The 10521-nt window shown below is 27.1% G+C and overlaps 2 protein-coding genes across 3 annotated transcripts; both read right to left on the bottom strand.

Annotated features, from left to right (window-relative positions):
* Positions 1-2148: 2148 nt before the first annotated feature.
* Positions 2149-8697, bottom strand: LOC129963037 (uncharacterized). 2 transcript variants are annotated; one of them, XM_056077050.1, is made up of 3 exons: positions 8559-8697; positions 5945-6085; positions 2149-2518 (listed from the first exon to the last, which is right to left on the bottom strand). In XM_056077050.1, exons 2-3 carry the CDS (start codon positions 6076-6078, stop codon positions 2305-2307), a joined length of 348 nt encoding a protein of 115 aa, XP_055933025.1. In that variant the 5' UTR covers positions 6079-6085; positions 8559-8697; the 3' UTR covers positions 2149-2304. The 2 variants fall into 2 exon arrangements, with proteins under 2 accessions (XP_055933025.1, XP_055933024.1); XM_056077049.1 differs by having other exon boundaries at positions 8489-8571.
* An 896-nt stretch (positions 8698-9593) lies between these two features.
* On the bottom strand, positions 9594-10520 carry LOC129962882 (uncharacterized). The gene is made up of 2 exons (XM_056076883.1): positions 9894-10520; positions 9594-9764 (listed from the first exon to the last, which is right to left on the bottom strand). Exons 1-2 carry the CDS (start codon positions 10518-10520, stop codon positions 9594-9596), a joined length of 798 nt encoding a protein of 265 aa, XP_055932858.1.
* Position 10521: the final 1 nt, after the last annotated feature.

Raw genomic sequence — 10521 nt, 5'->3', positions numbered from 1 at the left:
TATTGACTGTGTGCGTGTCATTCAGTATGATTGCCTAGAGTGAGCTGGTCTTGTACCAAGAACTGCCAGAGGCCTGCACAGGAATTGCTATAAAATTCCTTAATCTTTATGTTGTTTCATTTTCATTACTCAGCAAAGTCCAATCAATTTTAGGATTAAACATTATTTCAAAAGGATTTTTTAATTAGACTTGTCACCTTTATTTATAAAAAAAAAATGAAAATTATCATAATTGCAAGCCTAAAAATATTCTCTGTTTATAATCTTCTACTGTAACTCCCCTCTCCCTCTTTTCTGACTTGCTATGTTGTTTTATTGCATAAACCAGAAGTTAGCATCTTTTTCTCTGATCTAAAGAATGTTTTATTAAATAGATTTGAGAAAATATCCCTAAATTTACTGCTTATATACCTTAACATGAAATTAATGAATTTATTTATATTCTAAAGTTTGATTCTTAAAAATATGTTAAATTCAAGCCTTTTTTTTTTTTTTTTTTTTGTCTTAATATTTCATAAAAATGCATTTAGTTTATTTCAAATATTGTTGTAAATCACTTTTTTTTAATAAATATTCACAAATTCTAAGCACAAAATAAACTAGAATCTAAAAAATGTTACTTCATAACTAAAAAAACAGTAGCATTTTAATTAACATCTTTCAGCTGATAAAAACTTAAAACCTTTGTCTCCTGTGCTTGACTCTTGCAGTAGTATGTACCATTTGCATTAGAAAATGCGGTTTCTAGTTGTCACAAATCATATGTTAATCACAGATATTTTATCACCTGCATTTTTTTGTACATAGAAATTAAAATGTCAAAGGGAAAAATTCTTTTAAATGAACTTAGAAAAACAAAAAGGAAATATATATTGCTTCCATAATTCTAGTTCATTGTTATTTTATGACAGTAATATATAGTAAAATATGTGCATGTATATACCCAAGCAAATTTTTACTATTTGAACTAAATCAATTATTGCTCTAAGATATGATTTTATTTTATTCAGTACATGTATAAACAAATGTGCTGTGACAAATTTTGTATGAAAAAAAAATATGTAACAATAGATAAATAAAAAATTAAAATATTTGAAGTTCAAAATGACTTGCACAGAAAACATATATTTCACTTTTTTTCCAATATACACATCAAATTTGGCAAATAAATTAAAACGCATCATTGTTCTAATAATTTGTTTTTGCATGGAAAGCTGCAAAAGAGAGAAACATACCTTTAGCTTTTTTTAAACATGCAGTGAAGAAATCATTAATATTAGAATCTATTTCAATTACTTAAAAACATAGTGCCTTATCATTTTCCTGAATCAGCTTACTATTACATTTGTTGCAATTGTCATATGATTATGGCAAGAAAAGAACTTAAAACATTTTTGTTTAAAACTCATTGCTGCCGTCATCCTTTTTCATGGTTATTTTACTACCTGGCTAAGCCAAATGCATTTAGACAAAATAAAAAAGAAACGATGTTAATAAGTATTGTAATTATGCTTTAAATTAAAAGCAATCTGCCCAAGCATTTTTCTTTTATATTTTTATGCAACTGATAAAATAAAGGACTTCTACACTAATTCTTAACAGGAAAGCCACTGCCTTTACTTAACATCCAGTAGCACCACATTGGTGTCATAAGAAAGCTATTGGACAAAAGCTGATGGTACTACACAAATTTTTATTTTAATTATTTTCTATTCATAATATAGATTATAATTATCTCCAAAAAAACATCAGTAACAGAAAAAGAATTCCAATCAGATATGCAGAGAGCATAGTGTAAAAAAAAAGTCTTCTGGCAGGACAGGGATAAAAAATTACCCGGTAAGCAAACTGGTATTCATTTCCCAGGTACTATAATAGTGATGATTGATTAGTATTCCAATCTTGATTTTATTTATGGTTCACAATACCGGTATTGTTACCTGTAGTAATCCATTCATTCAATTTTACCAGATATCTTAGTTCAGGGCAGCTATTACTTGTAATTACCTAAATATAAATATCTTTTTGTTGAAGTACTAGTTATTTGATATTTTATTTCACAGTACCAAAGAATGAATTTCACTCATGCATAAGAAATTCTGATTATGGTAAATCTGCTTATTACTGCTAGAAAGAAGAAATGAAGGGTAGAGATAATGAATTTTATTTATAAACGATAAAGTCAAACAGTAACATGAAACTAAATTATACTATTGAACAAAATTCAACACTTTATAAACTTGTTACAAAAAAACTGTAAGTGAATTGGCTATAAATAGGAAGGAAGACATTAATACGCAAATCCTAATTTCGAAATGTTATCAGATTTGGAGTTTCCATCCTTATTTTCTTTGGCTTGGCAGCAACAGGTGGCTTTTTCTTATCAGAGCCTGGGGTTCTATTTTGAGTATTGCGCTTAGTCACAAAATTTTGGTTTGAAACTTGAGTAGCCATGCTGTGCAGAACATCACACAATGAAGATGGAGAAACATCCATTCTAAGAAGCTCAATGCAGATTCTACAATAGAATATATATTTCTGTTTGAATGTCATTTAAAGTGCTTTCTAATATGATCTGTTCTGATGATAAAAGCATTTAAGAATAAAAGTTAGTTTTTTTTTTTTTTTTTTTTTTTTTTTTTTGTTTATGCCTCCTATCTTAAATTATTTGCTGTATAGTAGATAGTAAAACAATCCTAATTGTAAATTCATACATATCCATAAACTAGTTGGTAATATTAAATTGAATCCCATAAAAACTGATATATTATGTTTTATATATTTAACCATTTTGCATCACCTCTTTTCATTTAATATTAAAACTTTGACAATACTAGATATAAGAAGATACAGCAAAGCATTGTTTTAGACTAAACAGTTAATAGATATTTCAACCATTTTATTAGAGGAAAAATAAATTGATTCCTTTCTGTCATTTAATTTCTTGAATTAGGCAAAACTGCATTAAACATTAAATACAAAGATGAATGCTAAGTCATTCAAAAATTTAAACTTTATGTAATTTTTATCATCATATGCCACCTACAAGGTTTGCTTAATTGCTGGCAATCATTCCAATATTGTAATTTAATACTATGCCTTCAGACATTTTTTTATAATAAAAGACATACTTTTATGCAACTGCAGTAAAATGTGGCATCATTATGCATCGGTTGTCTTGAAACTATAACATATTAATATTACACTACAAAATTTTGAAAAATATTTATTAACTTATGTAGTAAATATTTAACAAAATATTACAATGAAAAAGATATTATGATAGCTATTCATTAAGCTCCAAGTCAAACATATTTCAGTTTCTTTTCAATATAAGTACTATGTTAACTTTTAAATCGCAACAGAATGGATTTAAATTTAAAGAAATATATACAAGGATTAGATTTATTAAAAACACATTTTTAATGATTCCAGTGTTCTAACATTCAATTTCTGATTTTAAAAAAATCACTTATTTCTAATAAGAATGAGTTTTCAATAAAGAAATAAAATCAGGCATAATTATTCTTTTTTTTTTTTAATCCATGTTATTCAGTTAGATTTTGAACTTATTGTACTTACTATATTTAGGGATTTTATCAAATCTATGAAAGGTTTATATTCTCTTTAAAGAGAAACTATATACATAAATTGTATTTCTAATATACAATTTTAAAATTCTTTTCATAATATGAACGAGAAATAAGCATGAATTTCAAAAACCCCACATACTTAAAATGGATGAATATAAATCAGATAATATAGAGAGTTTGGTATGTCAAGTGAAATTTATTTCCATTGCAAAACTTCAGGGTTAAATTTATTTTTATTGTAATTAAGTCTATCAAAATTTATGACACTAGATTATTATACTAATTTAGAATCCTTAAAATGACAAAAGGAATAAATGAGTGGCATTAAAATCTTTCCTCAAAAAAGAGTCTTTTTAGTTCCAATTTCTAACAGAAATTTTCTGACATACATAAACAGCAGCACTTCTTTAGGAATAATAAAGAAAAAATAATATCAAATATATATTTATAAATTTAATATCATATACTTAATATTAAAAAAATAGTGAATTGAGAAGATACTTAAAAAATGATTTTATTAAATTTATTTAAAAAAATTTATTTTAACATAATTAATTAAACAAGAATTGTATTTTTTAATATACACTGCTTTGAAATAAAAACAAATACAGATTCTATTAATTTATTATACTTTGGTATTATATTTTTTTTTAAATTTTGATAGGAAAATGAAGTTTTTTATAAATTACTTCCCTCAATAATAAACATTAATCTAATAATAGTTCACATTATATATATATATTTCATCCTGTGTTTGATATTCTAACTATTCATCATACTTAACATAAAGCTCTTGAAAATTTTGACTGAATATTTTGACTTATTTTACTTATTATATTATTTAATTAATAACTTATGCAATATTGCAAATCTATTATTGTCACAATCAAGTCAATCATCTTTTTTCTAATACAGATCTGATTACTTCCTTATATCTCTGTAAGATAGATTTTTTTGAATTAGAAATTATAAGGTTTGATATAGTCATCAATTTAGTTAAATAAAACTTATGTTAGGTAATAATGCATGAATTATATTGAGAAAGATCTTAGTCTTGAATCATGACTAAATAATAAGGTTGGTTACATTTGAATGGGCAAGCTTTCTTTAATTTTCCCCACTACTTTAATATGATATTCCTAAAATAAGGTCTGCCTCACTGTTTGCCACAAAAAAATAGCATATTTATATTGTTAAAATTAAATGGCTACTAAATCTCTTACCTTCTTTAAAAGATTTTTTTCGTATCATTAGCAAATTAATATTCACAGTAAAAAAAGCATACTATCAAATGTGAAAAACCATATCATATAAGTTACGCTGAAGTATATAAATCAAATGCACATTTTGATTGCAACCACAGATTTTAGTTAGTACATTCACATCCCTAATTTTTCTATATTTACATTGACTAATGTAATGCAAAATATTATCCAAAGCAGATTACGATAGAATTTTTTCCAAGTTGTAAATTTTTTTTTTAATAACATTTCCTTCTTAGGCAAAAGAAATCAATCTGAAAATGATTTCTTAAATTAGTACTAATGTAAAAGCAGGATTTAAATACTGCCTAAATATCTCAAATTATATCTACAGAGCATTAAAATTTGTAAAAAATCCATTCAGCTTAAGATAAGTATTAAAGAAAATATTTTGTACAGAATATTCTATAAAATTTAATGTCAATAACATAAAAAATAAAAGGATATTCTGAATCTTTAATCTGCTTTACAAGAAAAAATTGATAATATATTAATTAAATATAAAAATACGTAATTTTTTTACATAAGTCTTGAGTACCATCAAAATCTTGCTTATACTATTAAAAAAAGTTCTTAATCTTTATTTAAAGGATAGCCAATAAAATTTAACAGAAGGATAGATTCAAACAATACACTAATTTGATTACCAGCAACTTCTACATTTTCTTTCTTCTAACATTCACCTAAATGCTTAATTTGAACCTATCATTTATCTAGGAAAATTATAGTACTATCTATTATACTTAACTTCTACCCATAACTCAATTGGGAGCGATTATTTACCGATTGATCTCTATCAAACTAATCATAAACTCTAAACTTAAACATCACAACCACGTGAAACTCATAAATATATATACATATATTATTTTCACAACTAAAATTACATTGTTAAGAATCTTTAAAATTAATTTTTAAAAATTTCCTACATCCTCTAAGAATATAAAATAATAAAATAACATAAAAAAATAATGAATTGTATAAATGAGATGGGTAAAAAAAAGGGTATATAAATATAGTTTGAAATTATAGAAGAAATTATGATGTTTCTTAGATTTCAAAAATGCGATTTATAATTGAATGCATTACTTGAATAGATCTGGCTCCAAAGGTGTACCACTCATCTGACACAATTCATAAAGTTCCTTGTCTCTGGATGATAAAAGGTTACCCTTACTTTGTGGGCAGAGAGAAACTTTGGAATGTTGATTATTTCCAGTCATGTTTATTCTGAAAGCAAAGAAATTGTAAGAAAAATAAAAAAATATGGAATTCTCTATTTTGGACTTTATGTATATGAGTTTGAATTTTTTTGCATTGAATGGCTTGATCCATGTTCTGAGACTTAGAGGGAATTAATATTTATTTGAATTAATTTGAGATGCTAAACCTAGGTCAAATTTACAAAATTGAGGGGGAGTTGCCTAAAATAATTCTACAACATGGTCACTAACTGTCAAAATACATTACTATTCTTCAATATTATCTAATAACATACATTAACCTTAACTTGACAAAATTAAGTGACATTTTACAAAATTTGATTATTTGATCCTTTTAAGGAAGTGAAAAGAATATATATATACATCAGACAGAAAGAAAATAAAAATGCAATTTTCTTGAATGTGTGCAAGTATAAAAATCTGCATTCTACTTTTTTCGAACGGGCATGTCCGAATTTCATATTTCATTTCAAAAAATTTTTTTAAATAATATAATGTGATAGATACAAGCATGAGTACAAACAAAATACTGAATGCATATTTTCATATGGAAAGTTATAAGCATTTAATAGAACTAAGCTTGAAGCATTCAATTTAATATTATTATGGAAACTACAGTTCTAAAAGCACTTCTATGTGATAAATTAGAAACTATCTTTTATCTTCTTGCCATTTTCAAACAATATTGAATTATATTAGCATATGACCATAAAGCAATTTAAAAGATTTTGAAAATACAAACAGAAAATATAAGTTACTTTTAAAAGTTATTTTTCATTGCATACAGAAAATTTTAATTGGTTGTTCAATTCCACTGTACATTTCAATTTAGAAAAAAAAAACAAAAAAAAACATTATGTTTATTATCTATGCATGAAATAGTTTTATTTTTCATACATGTAATTTTTATATAAAAAGACAGATTTGTTTGAACTTAAAATTTTAATTATATAAAATCCTCAATAAAAATAAATGAGATTTTTACAAAAAAAGTTACATAAAAAATGATATTTCTTCATTAAAGCTGAATCAATGACCTTTAAATAATTAATATTGTCTTATCTTATGTTTTATTTCTGTATTTTATCCTACATATTTAGTGGAATAGTAGTAGTCTGTAATTGCTGGCTTTAGGATAGGAAGATTTCAGGTTTGAAATCATTACACCAAAAATCTGTCCTGTATGTGGGCTTGATGCACAGTAAGCTAGCCATTAAGTGTCAAACATTCTCCTAATTGTATAGCCTGGAAAACGGACTATCAGTTCAGGTGTCGTTCTCATCATCTGATCACAGATTTAAATTACTATAACCGTTTTATATCAGCCCACATATCGCTGCAGAATGGAATTTTAAAATAATTATATTATATTTATATTATTATTACAAGATATATATTTACTGTATCTTCAGCCATGTTCAAGTACATAGGTTTCAACATTTATGAAACAAATTAGCAAACTGAATAACATTTCAAGGATATGTTACTTTTTCATGCTTCAAAATACAATTTGTTTTATTTCAGAAAATCTTGAATTTTGATATTTCTATTGTTTTAATATAAATATTTTTGGACAACAGGCTCTCTGCAGCATGCCATGTTTCTTAATAAAAGCGTAATGAATGGTTATTATAGGAAGATTTGCAGATCTTACTACTTAATTTCACTTTATTATTGTAATGAAAGCAAATAATAGAATTGTAAAACAAATATTTATTTTTCACATTCGTCCACTTCTTAAATAATGCACAACTATTTCTTCATGATTATCAATTAATATAGTTCTTTTTAAACTATTATTAATACAAATATCTAGACTCAGTTGAAATCTATTTTCATGTGTTCCTTCACTAATGCCAAAATTAGTGCATGCAACATTAGTCATTAGTGCAACACAGCAAGGTAAACAATTAGCATATAACAATAGGGTTACTACAAAAATTACTCTATTTGCTTAAGTAACCATATTGTCCATTAACTCAAGAGGTGCATGAAAATAGATTTTATGAACAAATTAAAATCATTTTTATAAATATTTTATTGCATACACTATTATTAAGGCTTATATTATCAATGTTACATTTAACATCTTTGCGGAAAATACAATATCACTAAGCTTATTGAATAATTATATTTAAGGAACTCTTAATAATATAAAAAAAATTATACAGTTTTAAAAAAGTATCATTCAAGTATTCAATCTTAAATGTTGCTGCATTCACATTAGAAAATTAAGAGGGAACAGAATTGTTATTGTCTCGAACATCCATTAAGTCTTTACCCTACATTTGAATTTCCATTAAATATTTACACAAGATTAATACATCAACTTCGCATTAATTGAATAAAAAAAATTAGACATCTATTACATAGCATACACAAATTCAAAGACAGTTTTAATAATGATTACTTAGGAGCAGAAAACATGATCCATTTTATCAAGAAATTCTGGTTAAAAATTTATTTTTTTTTTTACTTACGATTCAAAATAACACAACAAACAGATGCGGAAGTATTGCTGACATCTGGTTGGTTACAGCTGATTGTAACTGCAAATGCGCGCTATACATGCACGCATGCGCAATGAGTACTGATTTCTAATTTCTGAGGCACTTTCTTCTTTGTTGCCTCATCAGCGTAGTGAAAAGTTTTGAAAATTAGTCACAAGCTATTGAATGTAGTGAATCTTCAAAATTCTGAAAATAGTGATCCATCGATGATCAAGAGAGCATCCTTTTCAAAACAGAACTCTAACTAATTTTCTTTGAAATTAAAGATTCTCAATACTATTCAATGACCAACAAAGCCTTAAGGGCGTGAAAGAATTATCTGTTAAATATTTAATGGAATCGTGTATTAAGTGTCAGAGCACTTCTATATAGATTGAGTGCAATTAAATCCTCAAGAGAAAAAATATTTTGTATGAATCCCATTGATAAAGCAATAAATAAAAGTATAACAGGCCGCCAAAAAAGATAGATAATAATAATACAAAGGTAATAAAACTTTAACCACATGAGGAATTGAAATGCGCTCAATTTGCTTTTGAAAAGGATAAGATTTTGGTAGGGATAAGATTTAGTAAATTGGAACGTTAAAAGTGAAGAGAGCTGTAACTCATTTTCGTCTTTAAATTGCAGAAACCTGACATCACACTAAATGTTCTTTCACAGGAAAGAATTTGAAACTGCAAAATTCGCGTTAAGGACTTAGCATCGATGATTCTGCGCTTTCTGATACCATAATTAAAAGAGGAATTTATTACAGGCTCCATCTGTTGGCAATATAAGAACTAAAAATGCAACTTTTGAAGAAAATAGAAACCTGCAGAATAGAGGTTTCTGCAATTTAAAGAGGAAAATGAGTTACAGCTCTCTTCACTTAACCCAAAACCAAGCATTTGGAAAAGATAAAATTGAAGCAGCGCTTTGCAAAGAAGAGAAACAATAACAAGCAGTAAAGTGGGAGAGGAAACATAAAACAGCAAAAAGGAAACAAAGCGCAAAAAAAGATTATTAATCCGAAGTCCCAGCAGGGCCACCAGCGTCCCATTGCATGGGTTGACTAGTAGAACTAGCGAAGTTTTTCGAAGCATTAAGTAAAGCTTTTTTCTTCCTGGATGGAGATTTAATTTTTTCACCTTTGTCAATCACATGAATTAACTGCTGCACCATAGACTCGACCGTCTTTTGAAATATTTCCAATAGAGCATTGAAATGTTGCTCCATCTTTTTGTTGATGTTTTGGATGATGGATTCCATTTTGTCGTTTAAAGATTTTTCAAAGTCAATGGATTTCGTGTTCGATCTAGTAACAGTCGCATAAGTTGTATTAGATGATGCATTAAATATGCGTCGTGCTTCCCCCGTAGTGAGGTGGTTACGACATTTTAGATCCAAAATTTGTTGTTCTTTGACGTACAAGGGACATGCTTGAGATGTTGCTGCATGAGAACCTTGACAATTAAGGCATTTAACTGGGTTTCGACAATTTCCAACGTGTTCTGTTCCACATAATTGGCAAACTTGGTCTTTCGAACATATCCTAGATGGGTGTAGGAAACTGTAACATTTTGAACACTGTCTAGGCCGATAGATAAAAGGTCGAATTTTCTGGATTGTAAGCCAAAGTTTAACTGAATCTGGAAGAGAAGTACCCAGAATTGTTGCGAGAATTGGAGAAGTTTGTTGTGTCGAATTTTGTTTGACAAAACGTCTCATCTCTCTGATTTCAATATCATTAAACTGTCGCAGTTCATCTGCAACTTCTTTGAGTGGAACACATGTGGGCATATCAATAAGCAGAAATCTAGAAGTAACTCCTTCCCAAATAACGTTTGAAGTAACCTTAGTATCGTTAATCTGCTCTAAGCTAAGAAGTTGTTTTGCACATCCCGGATCCTTTGTAGTAAAAATTAGTTTCCCTTGCCGGGTAAATCTCATG

The sequence above is a fragment of the Argiope bruennichi genome, chromosome 3 (genome assembly GCF_947563725.1).
Source record: "Argiope bruennichi chromosome 3, qqArgBrue1.1, whole genome shotgun sequence".
NCBI classification, from domain to species: domain Eukaryota; kingdom Metazoa; phylum Arthropoda; class Arachnida; order Araneae; family Araneidae; genus Argiope; species Argiope bruennichi.
The sequence above is the reverse complement of the archived record's forward strand: the minus strand, read 5'-3'. Positions and strand labels throughout refer to the sequence as shown.

Bases quoted from the DNA above. Each gene is read 5' to 3' on its own strand.
- LOC129962882 (XM_056076883.1), bottom strand. From the start codon at position 10,520: ATGAGATTTACCCGGCAAGGGAAACTAATTTTTACTACAAAGGATCCG. The intron at 9,765-9,893 runs GTTACTAGATCG...ATATTTCAAAAG, and splicing joins CTAATACAACTTATGCGACT to ACGGTCGAGTCTATGGTGCA.
- LOC129963037 (XM_056077049.1), bottom strand. The intron at 2,519-5,944 runs GTAATGCATTCA...ATTCTATTGTAG, and splicing joins TTGGAGCCAGATCTATTCAA to AATCTGCATTGAGCTTCTTA.